This window comes from Gavia stellata, chromosome 15, assembly GCF_030936135.1.
Source record: "Gavia stellata isolate bGavSte3 chromosome 15, bGavSte3.hap2, whole genome shotgun sequence".
Classification (NCBI taxonomy): Eukaryota; Metazoa; Chordata; class Aves; order Gaviiformes; family Gaviidae; genus Gavia; species Gavia stellata.
In genome coordinates this window covers 3,392,852-3,410,463 of record NC_082608.1, presented here as the reverse complement: position 1 = coordinate 3,410,463, position 17,612 = coordinate 3,392,852, and the positions used below count along the sequence as shown (strand labels likewise).

Here is a 17,612-nt window from a genome sequence, read left to right as displayed (position 1 = left end):
AACATATTACATTAATGTCTTTGTTACATAGCCAACACATTAGAGGCCTTACAAGAGTATCTATTTTTGGTGAGACGAAATGATGCTAGTTTCAGGTCCCTGTATTCTATTTTTGTATCAAACCTTTTCATATCAACAGCAGTTTCATTTCAATAAACTAGTAGCATCCCTTCAAAATACCACACTTAAAGATTCCCAACAGCTGCAACTGTCAACAAACCACCTAATTTAAGTGTTTTTTATTTTATGTTACACAAAGGAGAGTTATGAGGAAGTCTATGCATGTGGCTACATCAACTTAGGTATGTTTATAGCAAGGCTTTGGCGGTATGGCAATTCTTTTAGCCAAAGTATCAATAAAAAAAAAATCTTAAACTCATGCATTGATTTTCAGTTGAGCAAGGTGGCAAAAATCTGATTGTGGATAGAGTTAATTATTAAATAACATATTTAAAGAATTCAATTCAGGCTCTTTTGAACATGAAGTAATAGATGTGCCTTTGTTTTGTAATTGGTTACAGACAGTGTTCTTGGGTTATCTTTCAAAAATTGGGGTAAGCATGATAGTAATAGGATGTGACCTTAGAGTTAGATCTATTACAAATACTTAAATTGCAAAGATAAATATGAGGAGAAAAATATGTCTGTAAAAACAGATAATTTCTGCTCCCACTGGTTTTATGCCAGTTCTGCAGTTAACGGTTAAGACCGGGCTTAGGTCTGGCATTGAATGATCTTTTCAAGCAGGCAGCTGTTTCAAGAAAAGAGCCAAAACTGTTTCTATGTCAAAAACATAATGACAAAAATCAGCATAGCCTGCCAGCTGGCACATCTTGCACGGAAGTATAAAGTCTCCAGCAGAACAACTGAATGGAATAATTTTTGAAAGCTGATAATTAAGTTTCAACAATATTGCCAGTTTCGCTCTTAAAAGTCTGTAAATATTTCCCACAGGTGAACGATTATCTGTTTTACACTGATTATTTTATGCCTTCTAAACAGGCAAAACACCATGACAGCAGTTGTTTTCCTCACAAGCAAGACATCCTTTTTTAGCAGAGACTGATCTAGTCTGTTGAAAGTTCCCATTTAAACTGTATCTTCAACAGTGAAGTAGATGTTTAGGTCCTTTAATAGGCGAAACTATTTTCAACACATTCTGATAGACATTGCTTTTAATTGTAATAATATATTATCTCAAGGCAGTCTTAAACCTTAATGAATTTACATAAAAAAAAAAAAAACGTTTATGGTTCCAGCAGCATTGTAGTATGTGATGTACCAAATTTCTTGTATCTTAGATGTTCCTAGAAAACACATCCTCACTGCATTTAAAATTGCAACCTTCCAGACTACTGAATTCAATAAGCAGTTTGAAACTGCAGAGAAAACAAATGCAACACAGGGAAACAGAATAACATGGTTTTGCATTTGAAATACTTGTAGATTGTATAACAAGTTATATTAATCCAGTGCCATGAAGCTTGAAGGAATCCCACTGTGCCTTCAAAAAACCAGCATCTTACATAACCTCATTTTCATTATAATTAACATAATCTTACTACTTTCCTTTACAGTTCAGCAGAACCACCATTTCAAAATGATCAGCTTGGCCCCTCTTCTTCCTGATTTCATTTTACATTTGAACTGCAGACGGAGAACTACATGGATGTAAGGTATTAACATATTTCCATTTAGTAAATACTTTAAGACACACCTCTTCAAAGTGCTGCTATCAGTGCCCCATTTTCAGAGCACATGACCATTTGTGAGTGAAAAGAGAATAATTTATATGCATAATATAAAATTTCCAAGTCTTACTTAAGGCCCTGTTGAAGAAATATTTCTTCATTCTCTCTTAAGACTTTCACTCTCTAACAGCTGGCTCAGATATGAGCTCAGTGAAGAGCAGTAGTTTTTTCCTCCTCATCCAGTACCCTGTTGTTTGCTGTCCTTATTTGGAAGGATTTAGTAACAGCTGTTCTTCCACAGTGTGACCTCCAAAAAGTCATGATCCATTTTCCTCCCTTCTAAAAAAAAAAAAAATCAAGGAAATAAGGTGTCATCTGACTTGAACTACATTTGCTCTGGCACACATTGCACTCCTCCCATCTCTGAGGTCCAAATTAGAATTTGTTATACCAGTCTTGGTAATTTCTGCAGGCAGTAGTTGACTTGATCTTTTAATCCAGCTAGCTTTTTCCACTAGAGCACTAAAATCACAGACCATAGGAAGGAATGAGTTCAGTCAGTGGGTTATGAGGAATTAACGTGAATCATTGCCATTCCAAATTACCAGTGCTCTGATCCATGTAACAAACTGCAAAAAAATAAGTCACAACAACAGCTTATTTACCTTAGAAGCACAGTCTAGGCAATGGCTGCCTCGTCCTAGAGGTCTACATTTGGTCACTGAAAGTACAGTCACTACAACCTGTGCTGCCCTCTCTCCAAGGCAAAGGCAAGTGTCCAACAATGCCCGAGCACGGCCTGTCACTGTGGGGTAAGAAGTAATTGTTTCATAATCCATTCGGGACAATGTTTGCTGTGAGCGAAGGACATCGAGGATGTGGTTGAGGCGTCCCTCTGTCATGCAGCTGAGTATGGGCTGTCTCTGGCAGGCTAGTATTTGACAGCAGTTTCCTTTGCAGCAAGGATCTTGAGTGAAAAGAAAACAGAACGAGATAAACTAAGGGCTCTTTTCTTCCAGAAGTTGTTAGCAAGTGATAGCATCAACACCAGAAATACAAACTCAGTAGAGGAAAGGAGTAGGAAGAGTTAGTTTATTTGCATTCTTTGTTCAAAACTAGTCCAATGTATTTTTGTCTTTTGTTCAAAACTCGTGAAGATCAGATTACAGGAAGTGTTTCTAAAGATTATTAAGCACTCAGATTGTGCAAGGGGAGGAGATTTTTCAGGTCTCATGCGATTATCTAGCATCTGTATCAGACTTTATGCAAAGCAGCTTGGCTCGTCATAGATGAGAAAACTTTGTCCCGTAGAAAGTGGAAGAACAGATAACGGGGAGTTCAGGGTAGTAGGGCTATTTGAAATATGTAGCGTGAAACTGGGAACTTGAATATATGTCAAAGCCAAACTGGTAACAGGAGTAATACTCTTGACAAAATGGTCAAGAGCTTTGGGTTCTGTCTCTTCACAAATTATTAGAATACTTAGTACTGACATTAGGGGTTTTAGTGTACAGTAAATACCATACATGAAGAGAAAATTAACCAATAGCCATTGTAGCTTTGGAGCATGCCTCTGTCATTCTGATTTCTGACTGTTGCCAGTAGAGTTCTGTGATGAACTTTTCCTGCATGAACTAGCCTGCTGATTTATCCAGAAATTACATCATCACTCAGAAGTAAGTTGAAGTGGAGAAGAATGGCCAGCTAGATGTGAGAACTATCACAGGCCAGCTTGCAAAAAGTTAGCAGTATAGCTCACAAAGCTTGACCTACAGGCAGAGGCAGGCTTCACAAATCAGAAGCTGGTCTTTTCTACCTCTGTTTCATAGGAAGGACTGAGACTATGCAAGTAAGGAAATGAATGGTCCCCCCTCCTCCTAGTCACCTGTTTCTGTAGTCAATAACTACTTTTGTAGAGGTATAAAATATGCAGCTTAAAACTTTAAAAAAATAGTAATTCCAGACTTAAACAACTAATGTCTTTCACATTCCATGTGTGCTATATTTTCTGTATTTGTATTACGGTCTTTTCAGCACTGTTTTCAGCCTGAATATAACCCTGGAAAAGAACAAGTCAATGTTCTCAGTGGCCAGTGCCTGAACTTCTGAGAACATAGGAGTAGCTATACACAGACTCATGAGACATTTGTATCAAGTTTGGAGGAGTTATTACACTAAATACCTGAAAATGTGCACAAAATTTAGAGATCTGTGTCCTCCAAACTTTAAACAATTTAATCACTAAGATCTGGCCAAGGAGAATGTTGCCACCTCGAACTGGAAATGGGGTCTTACCTGTCACTGCTTGTCCAAGATGCATAGGTTGTGGTCTGTGCCTAAGAGCCAGTGGTGGGTTCTTATGCTTACTGCTTTCTTTGCCTGCAGCTGAACCAGATAAAGGAATTGTGCAAAAGGAATTTGAATTTTTGCTGTCACAGCCTGGGCAATCTAGAAAAAGTTTAACATAAGTAAGATGAGACCCTTGAATTGAACAACAACAGAACATTTTATATGTATGTCAGCCACTGCAGAAGCCTGGAACTGAAGTGAAAACCAACTTGAGAGGGCTTACTTTTTACTAGCTGTTCTTTGGGCCCTTGTTAATACATCATTATTCCTAGGAAGATTTTGGCATATATTACTACACACATCTGACTTTTTCAAACTGTCTGTAGGAATTTGTTTCTGAAGTTATGGAACATTCTATCCTGTCCGTAAGTCTGACAGCTATTGATCAGAACTAAAATGCTTGGAAATGCAGATGTTGCTATAAATGAATTGATTTCCTATGGCTCAACTTTTGTATCCAAAGGCATGAGGAGTACAGAAAAAGCGTTTAAGGAAATATATCACTTCTTGACACAATTTTAAACACTTTGACAGGAGAAACCCACATCGGAAAGGCAAAGGAAATTATTTATATAGGAATGGTGATTACCAGGAACCATTCACGTGTTCCTGGAGACACAGGACATATGGAGACATATATTTTTAAAACATAGCTCCTTTTTTTATTAGCAGATGACAAAAAAAATATATAGTTATTCCTGGTGGCACTTGGCAATAGAAACTGCAGTAGTGGTTCCCAGGAGGGACTTTTTCTGTCGAAAGCAACAGGCAGTATTTGATGTGCGAAGGAAAGGCAGCTGTATATTACAGGTCAGGGTTCTAAAAAAACCTTTTTTTTTTAACCAAAAGAGGCTTTTTTATCTATACACTTAATCAAAAGATATATTGTGGCATCTCTGGTTTTCTGCAGTGAACTCACGCTTCAGATGGTACCAGTAGAGGGTACAGTGCTGAGAAGGGACAATTTTACTTGGAAAGTAACATGTGGATATGGAACAACTGGCAATATTTATCCTTTTTAAGATTAGTTGGAGCTGATAAAGACCTGTCTTTATTGTTGTGTTCTGTAGGATAGTACTTGACAGACCTGTCTCAAGAATATTTTCTCTTCCTGCATTATTTGCGCTGCTATCAAGTAGAATAGTTGACAAGCTTGGCACTACAAAAGGAATTTTCTTGCTGATTACATGGTTGGTTTTTGGTGGACAGATGACCTGAAAAAGATCAAAATAGAGAAGAATTATCCTCTTGGAAACTTTTTTTTTTCAAAACCTTTTCTAAGCAGTTTTCTGTTGGAATATAAAGCAGTAGTATCACAGTGCAGGGCAGGGTGAGTATGCAGCTGCTGAGCCTACAGACATACTTAATTCAGCTTTAGGTCGTTACCTTGGGTCAGTCACTGTGGCAGCACAGATCCATAAGCTGTCCTAGGGTCTACTGCAGTCCTAGGTTGCTTCTGCAGGCTGTGCTGCCAGCTGCCATGGTGTCACTACAACTTGAGGTGTTTAAAGCTATCTCTGATCCAGGCATATGAGCTTCAGTTCTGTCTCTGTATCTTTCAGTATTGGCAGGCCTGCCACAAGTGCCAAAATCCCTTTGAAAATGGGAGTTAACTGTATTTTGGAGTTATCGCAAAGCAGTTGGTTTTGCTCTAAGAAAATTCGTTGCAAATGCTAGAATTCAGCCTAGGACTTTTCCCAGCCATCATTTTGAAAACACTACGAGAAAGGTTAGATTTTTGCCATTTCATTAGGACCTCTCCAAGAAGGAGAGGTTCAAAGCAACTCTTGAGGGGGGAGGTTGTTTTTGCAAGAGCGACATCAGAGTCAGCTGCTTGGAAGAGGGTAAAACAGTGGTTTTGTTGGTTAACTGGATAGAGTTATCATTGCTAGGGACAAAAAGGGTTAGGGACATTTTACCCTGCAAGGTTTTTATTATGCATTGTCAGGGCTGGCAGGAGGAACAAGCAGTTTACAAAGTATTCATGTACGACTCTTAAATGCATGCCATGTACTCACCTCTGAATTGCATAAGCCTGTCTGCAATGTGTATATTTCTGAACCTTTGCATGCATTAAGTGCTGTCTCCTGGAAAAAATAGCACAGTAACTCTAGTGAGTATACATATGGTTTGTTCAATTCAGTTGTCAGGAGCAAGAACTTATACTGAAAATATATATTATACTCTCAGGTACGCTGATATATAGTAATATTGAATGGCACAGAGCAATTTTGCATTTTAACACCTTTAAGTAGGCATAGAATCTGACACAACTCTACCCTGTTACTGTTTCTGCTGTTTCAAATTTATTTTAAAATCCAGTTTTGAATCATGCAGGGGAAGGTGAGAATAGCCCTGTACTGAGAGAGAGAGAGAGATATTGGGCTAGCTATAACATGTTTTCCTTTAAGCATCCAAACAGCAGGGCCATCCTGTGTTTGGTATGCCAAACTGTCTGCAATAAGGATGTGTCAATACTTGTAACTTTTTTCCATTTTGTACATCTGCAGCAGGTTTTTTTCAACTTGTTTTTTTTTTTTTTTTTAATTTATATGCTTCAACACTTAGAACAATTCGTTTTCAGGAATCTCCAGTAGCATTTTCACAGTAATTTTTGACATATTATCAGTTCAGTTGTTTGAACAATAAATAGCACTCTTTCTTTGCTAATTTAGCAAATAGAAAAATAAAACGTTGCTCAAGGGAGATTGAAGCATTAGATTGTGGAATATTTGGCCGTACAATCCTAAATAAACTTCAACAGTAGTAAAAATGACTTGGACTATAACTGTGCCACCTACTAAAACATTCATCAAGCCTGGATTTTAATCCCAGAATGTAATTGTAACATGTAGAAATAATCCAGCATGCATTAACATAAGCCCAGCAATGAAACCGACAACACAGCGTGGGTTGTGCGAATCCAGATGGAGTCAGAATACTTGTTCAAGGGCTGAGGCATGTATCACTAGTTTCCCTACTATGACTAAGTTAACTAGATAGGATATAGCTATGTTTGTGGCAGTCAGATTTGTGCCAGATTTCCCATGGCAATGTAGACATATATGGAGTTAGCTGTATCCCTCAGTTGTTGGCTGTTCCCCATCCATTCCTATGGTATCAGAGAACCCTCTTAGAAGCTAGGACAAGCAGTGTCTTGTGCCTGAAGCACATCAATTTAGCAGCAGTGAAGCATACAGAAAAGTCCTGATACTAGTATTGCTACAACAGGTACAAACGCTGTCCAGATTTTGGAATAAATGCCTTCTAACCAGTACATACAACAAAAATTGTCCTCGATTCTAGCTCGAATCTGATCTACCTGAGGCTGATACTTGTTGTCACTCACATGGGTTTACCAGTCTGACTACAGCTGATGACTCGAAGGAAGCTATCATATTTTTATAATCTCAGGTAGCAACTAATATGGTTTCTAGAGAACCTCACAATATCTGTTTACTACAATTCCTGAATTAACCTGAAGTACCAAAGGGTACTCTTCAGCTCTTTGGCATGTCCAGTAAAACAAAGACAAAACCTTCCCTGGTTTTGGACCACAAAGATTGCAATTGAAAGAATCAAGTAATGTCCTTGTAGGAGAACAAAACTTAATTTTGCACTAACCTTTGCATCCATCAGATTGTAGATTGCAGTGGAAATTGCCTCCTTATTTATACCAGTCAAAATTCCATTTAGAAGGTCTACACATTCTGCAGGTGGAATAAAACATTTTAAATACCACATTGCATATGAAAGTGTGTATATATTTAGGCATCAGTTTATTACAACTAACTTTACTATTATGTTGAGTAGCTAGATGAACTAGATGAAAGTAGTTTAATACAACTTCCACCTCATACCTCCTCTTGGTTTCCCTTTTTAACTGATTTTAAAGAACAGTTACAGTCACATTAAAATCACATTTTCTTAAATGTTCTTACAGATGTAGCGAACTTACTTGCAAAAGGTTTACACATGACTGTATAAATCTATCACAATAAAGCAATATGCAAATCATTTCCTCAGCACCTCAACTTTGAAAATTTGCTCAAAAGTCCTCAAATACCACAATTTTAACATTTCTTGGCTATCTTTTTAGAAAGAGATGATAAACCTAACAATTCCACTAAAGCAAGCAACGACAGCACACTTCAAAGGCAACTGGTTATGCATTGGTATCAGAAATGCTGAAGACAGGTTGATCTTTGTTAAACTAGTATATACAGCTGATAATACCCTTTCCTTTCCTTGTACTATTTTTACTTCATACTAAACACAATTTTGGAGATAAGTAAGCCATTTCTGGTAGGAAGCTTCAGTTAGAAAAACCATCTACAGTACTCTGATGATCTAAAGACTACTTTGCCTTCCCCTTCAGTTGTTCTGTCACCGATTTAGAGTGCTGGAGCAATGTTCCCAATAAGACTAATCTCCATCACAAGTCTTGCAAAGACAGCAAATCATGAACTTTACCTGCAGTACGTGGTCTGTAATCTGGTTCCTGATGCCAGCACAGAGCAATAAGGTGCAACAATCTGTTCCTCTCAGGCAAATTGCTTGGTATAAACTTTTCTGAAATGCCAGGCCGCAAACTGCTGCAGATTCCTGTCAAAACTTCCACCAGGGTTGTCTGATCTGCAATTTATAGGAAAACATCACTGTAAAAAAATATATTGAAGACCTCAGAACTCTCTTAAAATTATATTCAGTGTAAGTTATTTTGTGCATTTTAAAACAAAGAGTGCTTTTAAAAGCAAAAATAAAAATATGTTAACACTTTTGTAAATAGATGTGCTAACCTTTAACAATTACCATAGCTACTTATTGCAACATGCCATTTCAGGATAAAGAGCTCTGTCCAAATAATAATTTACAAATGGCTATGTATACATGCATTGTAAATGACATGCACAGATACCTAAGGTGTACATGTAATTATTATGGGTGTATTCTAAGCATGCAGTTTTATATAAAGCCTTACACCTGCATTGTAAGAATATAACTCCGGTTGTACAAAAAAAAAAATCTACTTTGGGCAGCCACAAGATGGCAGCCATAAGCTGTATGAACATTAGGATACTATTTCTGCAGTATTTCTAAAAGGTCCTCCACCTGTAAAATACAGCAGTTGGGCAGTCAGTTTTGCCATGGAGAACTGAGCCCCTAGCAAAGAAGCCTTTCATTGATCTCCACCTCCATGAAACAGGGATCATTCCTAGACTGTGACAATTATTATACAATGCTTTGCAAACTAAGTTCTTTAAAACTGCTCTCACTTTCATCAAAGAAAGTAAGATTCCCTGCTTGCTTAAGAGAATTCAACATGAACTGGTATTTCTTGATCAGGATTTGAAATTCATGGCAACTTTAAAAATGAGCATTTTGCTCATCCAGTTAGCTGCTTGTCACTAAAATGTTACCTGATTTTAAAGTGACTGTCAAATATAAAGTGGTATTGTTCCTCACTAAGATAAGCAGAAAACACAACTCTGTAGCAGAGTGCTTCAGCAAGCACAGAGAGATGATGCAAGTGGGGTAAGGAGCTATGCGTTTACCCTGCAGAAAGATCAGCTTCTTTAGAAAGACTGACAATTTGTTGAGTGATTCTAATCTTTGCATCCGATAATGTGGAGCTATGTGCTCTAACAGTAATATAGGGCAAAGGGACATCTGAAAGGACAGTCCTGTTTGTATCATAATTTCCCTACAATAAGGGAATTTGTGGAAAAGATTAGGGCAACACAAAGTCTGACATGAACAGTAGAGATAAATACCTTCAAAAGGTTTCCGTCTGCTTAGGCTCTCCCAACACAGTATTCCAAAACTGGAAAAAGAGAACAGTGAAATACTGTTCATTAGTTTGCAATCTGTACCTATGTTCTCCTTTCCAAGAGCAAGTTTATTGGTTTAAGAGAAAGGAGTTTTTCAAGACAAAGCTTATCCAAGTCTTTCCTAATTTGATGAGATCCTTTCTCCTGCATTATTAAGTTTCAATTTTCAACTGAGCTGTTCTTATAATAAATCAGTTAGGATTAATTTTTTTTTTTTTTAACATAGGATCAATTAGAATTACGTATCAGGTTACCACCTTATTTCCATTTGCTTTTGTGAATTTCAGAACCTTCTGTTCTCCTTTCTCTAGCATTTTTGGTTTGTTTTCAAGTATTTTAAATAGCAACTGAAAGAGCTGGACTTCTCAGCAGGTACTGACAAGCACATCAGTTAACCTACCAAAAACTTGATTCTGACCCACTGTGTGTCTGTTTTCTTCAGCAAATTTTGACAGAGCTCCAAATACCTTTTTCCTTTTCTAACATCCTAGGAAGTATTCCAGTGATACCATAGATCTACATATATAACAACTCAGATGGTATAAAATACAGGTTTTTGATAAAAAGCTCTATCTGCAAAATCAGAGGCAGAATCAAGGAGGCTGCTGGAAGAGAGAAAGCAGACTATGGATGAGTCAGAAGCAAAGCAATCAAAAGGGGAAGAAGCAGTTCTAGGATAAACGTGTCTGCTTACTCATATACCTTGCTGTAGTGCTGAATTACAACGTTTATAAGAACCCCCTTTTCTGCCTTATTTCCACATAAAATCTAAAAGTGCTTTAACTTAAATACCCTCTAGGAAAGTATTAACGTAAGGTGGACACACATGTAACTTACATGTACTTACAAAATATTTCACATATGACACATACTTCTGTTTTCTCTGTTGCACCACTATCTAGACACGCACCTATCTCACCCACTGAGTCACATCTGAGCATCTAAAATTATATAAGAATGACATGTTGGAAAATGAATTATGCCACCTGAAAGTAAGCCTCCACTCTTCCCGCACAAAAGTCTTGTGTTTATGAACAACATCAGATTAGTCACATCCTTTATAGGTCTCCTCAAGTGTATGCATTATTTGACTCATCTTAGAGCCTGCCTCTGTGACAGTAAAGCAGGAGTTTAAATTTGTTGCCTTCATAAAAGCTCTGAAAGTAGAACAGGGGTCATGCTTAAAAGTTAGTTATAATGTTAGTCCACAGGCTCTGTATGCCGGTTGTAAAGATGTATGTCCATACAGACAACAGTTGCAATTTGAGGTTGTCTCATTTATTGAGGCAACCGCAAAGCATGTAACATACCCACAAAAGGGACATGTGGCAGCAGGTAATCTTCCTCCTTCGTATAAATCACTTTGTTAAAGAGTATGAATGCTGGAGTGGCTCAGGAAGTTATACCAGCAGAGGTTCCATAGGACCTTAATGGGACACTAATTTCTCAATAGAGAGAAAGGTCTTATTTTTACCAGGGCCTCATCTAGGCGTAAACAGTTCTTCCTGAAACTAAAGCCAACAACACTTCACACTTAGAAATTATTTGAAATAGTTATTAGGTTTCTAAATGTATGAGAAAAAGTTTTGGCAGCTATGTTACAGTTTTTAAACATTTAGGTCCATTATACAAGTATTTATACGTTGAACTTTGAGAACAGGTCTTAACCTTGGTGTATTATTCACCAAATATGGGGAATTTCAAATTTAATTCACTGCTGTAATTGGCCTGTGGAATACTATCCTACTGCGTTACGTAGATCTGACATTTTTACAGGAACGACTTTGAAAATAAGTATTTTGGCAACATTGTAGAATGTCGCAAGGACTAGGCATGACCTGCCCTTAGAAATCCCATTCACCTGTAAATATCACCTTCCTGTGAAGGAAGGCCTCCTTCAAGTATTTCGGGAGGGAGGTACACTAAATCCTGGCAGTTTCTCTGATTGCAGTTCTGCAGGTCTGACCTCAGCTGCTGTTTCCTCCAGTTGATTAGACCGTAATCTGATATCTACAGAGATGAGAGAAAAAGTAAATTTTAGTAACAATACCTCAAGCCTTGGTATTAAATGTTGCCTGTTAGGATAAATATATGCAACAATAGGACAATCACTGGGTTTTACATTAATAGGCTAAAAGTAAAAGCTCCCACCTTGGCTCTGTACTGCATATCCAAAAGCACATTGGAAGGTTTCAGGCTGCAGTGGCAGAAAGCAGGTTCGAGGCTGTGGAGGTGGTGCAGCCCTTCAGCCACATCTGACAGGATCCTTATGAGTAAGGGAAATGGAAGTTCTGGGTACAGTTGATGCTAAGTAACATAAAATATGGGGTTTGGTAGTGTGAAATTGTTACTACTCACATTTTTATTTGACAATAAACAGAAGTACAATACAGAAGCTAAAGAACAGATTGACTGTGACTGCTGTTTGTAATTTACATGTGATTGTTCTCTTTTGGCTGACCTTGTAATTAATTTTGTCCCATAAAACATGACTGCTTATGTACCTCATGGATGAGTGTGTGGAGGGATCCATTGTTCATCCATTCAGTCACTATCCCCACAAGTCCATGGTACTGGTAAATCCCAAGAGAAGGCAAGAGACGTTGAGACTCATAGCATCTGACATTTGCTATATCCTGAAGCAGCAACTTCCACTCCCTGTAAAAAAATAGCAAGAGTTAGGGGCAGATTACACTGAAGGGAATTTCAGCTAGAGATGAGATAGTGTAGAATATGGACGTGAGAGATAACCATATGGTTGAACACAAGCTAATATAATTCTACCAATAAAACCAATATTATATCATCTTCCAAACAATTCTAAGAAAATGAAGCAATCCCTTATGTAGTGTAATTTTCTAATATAACGTGAAAGACCTCTGGATGCTTTAATATGAACATAAGAGTACAGTATAAAGCAGGATTGAAGTGCGAAGGCAGGAGAAAGCTGAATTATATGAAATGCTAGATTAAGAAAAAATCAAGTTTTTTCCCCTTACCGTCCCCAAGAATTGTATTGTATCCTTTTGCTATTAGTGAGATCCACATTTACAAGGAAATGATGATCTTCCGTGCTTATCTAATGGGACCATGTTATATAAATGATATATGATATAGCATGTCATAACGTGATACAAAAGTGAAGCCCAAGTCATATTTGATGTAAGCAGTACCAACTCTAGTGACTTCGCCAAATTTGATTCAAGCTCAGCTGTGGCTGGATTGTAGACCTAAATTCAAATAGAGTTTATTTATAGACAATAACAAAACTTTGCTTGGATCATCATCAGAAGAATAAAGTTTTGTTGTCTAAGGACTTCAGTTATTTCTTCGTGCACAGGAAACACTGAACGTTTAATTCAATTGTGCATTTTCATGGAAATAACCAAACTTCTGCTACAGGTTCAATTTTTGTTAATTATATGCTTGATTTTAAAGATCTGATTATATCTACTCTGGTAGTTGTGAGCTGAAAATTCATTTACATTAATTCAAAATTCAGTTGATTTCAACAGACCTGGAGCTCATTCTGGTTATTCTAACCAGCCTTTATATTGAGACTTTAGTTTCTCCTATTTACTGTGTTGATTCACAAGCCTGTAAACTCATCACTGGAAGTAATTCGCAGCCCCACCTGTTTTAACACTTACTTCCACAAATCTAAATATTTATCATCAGCACACAGTTAAACATTTTGCAGCCAGAGTAAAGCACAGTTTATTTTGCCAGCTTTCCTAAACACTGTCTAGTGTAAACAAGAGATCAGAACCATAGAAAGAGAGAGAAAAGCAAAACAGTGGCTTTATTTTTAGGGAGCAAGCGAAAGGGAGTGAAAAGATGCCAAATCAGGATAGCATGTTAAATTCAAAGCAAAGGAAAATGTTGATTTCTGTAACGTTAACTACTTTGTTTTGGGGTTTGTTTGATTTAAAGAAAATGTGGACAGAAGAAACTTTTTTTCTTTAAACAGCAACCAAACAAATAACATTTGTTCAGAGTACAAAATTGCTGGACTTCTATTGTTTAAAAGCAAGCAATCCTCCCCCTCAACCACAAAAAAAACCTTAAAATGTTTGACTGTTCCCAAATTCAGGCAGCATTTGGTTTTTGAAGTATCACTGACAATTTGAACTGTCAATTTAAAAATATTCGTAGGAAATACTGTTTTTCCCTCTTCTGCCTTTATAATGGAATAGATTAAACCCTATGTATTCAAGTATTTTACTTTTAACAAAAGCCACCTGAATGGCAGCATTCTCAGTTAACAAGATTAACTAGTCCGTAAACGTACCTCAAACACTTAATTTTTTGATAAACAATCAGGTCAGTGCATTCCCTAAAATGCTTTGGTCTTGCTTCATCAGAAGTAGCTTATGGTTATTCTTTGAAACTTTATGTGTTTCTGTTGCACACTGGAGTTTTGTGATCAGTAGGCTGACGCCCATCAGTTACTGATTGTTTGTTTTTATAATTAGGGCATGTACACATCTCACTGCCCTGTAACCCTGACCATTATCCCTCCCTCCTCCCATTTCTCTACTCTCTCGCCTGTACACGTTGTTTTAGATTAAATTCAACTGAGATCTCTTCAGGGACCTCCAGAAAGATGTAATACCATAGCATGCTGAGTATTGCTGATGAGGGTTTGTAGACATTATTATAGTAGAGATAATTAGTGACTTCAGGATTAAGCTCTACTTCTATAAAAATTTGTAAAAAACCATAGAGCTTGTTTCTCAGTATAACTGCCTCCAAATTGCCTCTTGGCTAGTCAGGATTTCTAGGCACGGAGATGTGTTTAGGGATCAGATGATCCTGGGCATGCCATGATTCATTCTGGTGCCTTTGCTGCAGGTCTGTGCTGCCCACCTGTGTGGTTAGTTGGCCCAATAAGGCACGTACCTCTCTGTAGTGTCCTGGCTGGTCAGCAGCTTCACCGAGATGTGAATGTTCCAAGAAGTATGAAAGGCTCTGAGTGCAAAGCCTGAGCCTGTCCTGGTCAAGTTAAAGCTATCCAAATCTTCCCGGGCTACTACAGGTAATGATTTGGCCATTTCTTGAGGCTGGCTTGGGGGAAAAAATGGCAGAAAAGAAAAAAGTTTTAAGGACTACTTTTTGTCACTATACCAAAGCACAGTGAAGTTGCACCACCCCTCAATTCCCAAATAACTACTACCCTAATCCAACAGGCTTCCTTTTACCACTCTGTGTCAGACTTCCCTTATAAAGACAGGGAAAAGGCACTAATTGCAAAGGAGTGTCTGGGCCATAACTTGCCATCTGAGGCTGCAAGGTGCTAATTAATTGCTCATTATTATTTCCATCTGATGACTTTGAGATGTGGGGCCATTATTTATAATACAAAATGTGATTCTTAAGTGATACTGAACTACGTAGACAACAAACTAGTATCTTACAGTTACATGCTAGACAGAAATACAGTTTCACTGCTTCTCATGAAAAAAGGCAATTCAATAACTCATGCAAGTCTGTTCTGCATCATTCTTGCAAATCTTCTTTAATACAACATCACATGTCAACACAAAAACAAGGTGAAAGACAATTTTCTTGCTGCTGTAAGCTAGCAGAACTCTGCTAAACAGAGCCGTGTCTTTATAGCAGCCACTAATTTGGCCAATACTCTGTCTATACTGTAACTCTGTAGGGCCATCTGAATGTTTCAGACTCATTGCATTGCAATGCATATGGATTAGAGATAACCTCTGCAAAGCATTACTGTGTTACTACACGAGTAGCATTTTTAGTTACTTCTGTGAAGCTACATTAGACTAGAGAATAACCAAAAGTCAGTGGTGAAAGAGGAAAATGAGCAAGCAGAGAAAACAGATGGGATAAAACCATTGGTAAAGATTAATGCAAGATCAGTGCTCAGTGAGTCAGAAGAACTCAAACTGGAATACTCCCTTTCAGGGTCCAGTAGACCAGGGCTAGAAAAGAAAACACATGAGGGAACTGAAGTAACAGGACCAAAAATTTGAAGTAACCAGTAAGGACTGTTGAGTGTCAATTGTGTCCTAGAAGATGGGCTCTACAAAAAGAGCTCCTGGGATGCAGAAGGCCTGAAAGTCTTCTGACTTTGAGCAGATCACTTGTTCTCCATGAGTAAAATAGAAACAGAAACCTGAAGATAAATTAGCCTATGCTTGTGACTGAGCAGTTTCTAGTTCATGACCAACTTATTTTCGGTTTATCTCAGTATATAAGTTGTGCCATGCAGGCCCATTCACAATCACAGAGGGGTACTAAGCTCAGTTTTGCATCTAACCACAATCAAAACGCAAATAAAAATTCAGCAGCTGATTTACCAGTTCAGCTTCAACAGTATTTGATTTTGATAGGAAAGTACAGTTGAATTTTTTGCTTTTGTTAGATTATTGTAGTTTGAAAGCAATAGCTGCGTTAGGTGCCTCACTTAGACTTTCCTTAAAGAATAAATCAAATAAGGTATGAGGCTGACAGACAGGTTAAGTGTTTCATAAAATTTGAAAAAATTGCTCTGAATGAAGATAAATTTCCAAATGAGCCATTTATCCTTTTAAAGTTGCAAAGACAGACAGACCACAGAGATCTACAAATCCTAAATATAAAGGAGGTAATCAGAAGGCTAGGAGGAGCGAAATTATGTTTCGTTTTTATTATATGCTACGATAAATAATCATTTAAATATCCAACATAATTTACTCAACTCCAAACATAGTACTAGGAATATCAAACAAGGAATATAAGATCTAAACCATTCCTGAAAGTATCTGTTTCTATTTAAAATTGAATCAAGTAAAGCTGTAACAGATTTTTAAACTCTTGCTAACTGGCTACTTAGATAAAAATAAAACCTAGCCATCAGCTCCTGTTTTGGATTTGCAAAACCTGATTTAACTAGAGATTTTCTAAAAACCAAAATGAAAACCACTCCAGTCTTCCTCTGTTACAAACCATGACATGCCAAGCACCATTGTCCCTGCGTCTGAGTTTGCACATCTGTTTCCACACCTCGACTTAAGAGTGATTTGCTGATAATCTCCGAAAGAGTTTAACCCTAAACCCTGAGAGATCTTTTATCTATCCAGGGTGCTACCCAGATTCCTAAAATGGTTGGCGGGACTAATCGTGGAATATGGGACTGTCACAGAATTACAGATAACAAAGTCTGTCTCTATCCCCTAGATTGCAAGTTTGGTACCAAAGCCATTTTTTCAATAGTTCTGCTCTTCTGAATGCTTTTTCTCCTAGACATTTTTTAAAAACTCACTATCAAACCATAAAACCAATATTTCTTAGGTGACCTCTGCAATGAAGGGTTTCATATTATTTTTTAGTAAGACACTAAAAGTCTCAGACAACTTTGTCATCTTCCCCCAGTTGGGCAGGTAGGGGGAGGAGGGAGACTGCTATAAAACATTTATTTCAAGTTTCTAATTTTAAAGGTAATTTTTTAAAAGTAATCCATAGCGAAGATATTTTCCTTAGTATGAAAGAAACTCTACATTATGTTAATACTCATATTCAGATGTCTCAGTAAAAGAAATTGGAAACAAGAATCAACTTACCCCTGGAAATACGGGCATAAAAACTATGGAACAATGGAGCGAAACTGCTGCAGATAGCAAGTGCGAGTCGGCTTTGAACTGCATTCAAACACAGCTCGAGCTTTCCTGTGTGAGTCAGCTGCGTTGTTGATCTCTCCTTTTATTGGCTGCCTGCAAACATCTAAAATTTCCTG

At 37.5% G+C, this 17,612-nt stretch overlaps 1 protein-coding gene across 1 annotated transcript; it reads right to left on the bottom strand.

Annotated features, from left to right (window-relative positions):
- Window positions 1-2,175: 2,175 nt before the first annotated feature.
- Window positions 2,176-17,500, bottom strand: LOC104253189 (receptor-interacting serine/threonine-protein kinase 2). Its single transcript, XM_059824769.1, has 12 exons — window positions 17,440-17,500; window positions 14,774-14,934; window positions 12,376-12,529; window positions 12,023-12,178; window positions 11,733-11,881; window positions 9,815-9,864; window positions 8,514-8,675; window positions 7,665-7,750; window positions 6,059-6,127; window positions 5,086-5,254; window positions 3,987-4,139; window positions 2,176-2,658 (listed from the first exon to the last, which is right to left on the bottom strand). The coding sequence occupies exons 1-12, from the start codon at window positions 17,455-17,457 to the stop codon at window positions 2,336-2,338; spliced, it is 1,650 nt and encodes a 549-aa protein (XP_059680752.1). The 5' UTR covers window positions 17,458-17,500; the 3' UTR covers window positions 2,176-2,335.
- Between the last annotated feature and the right edge of the window lie 112 nt (window positions 17,501-17,612).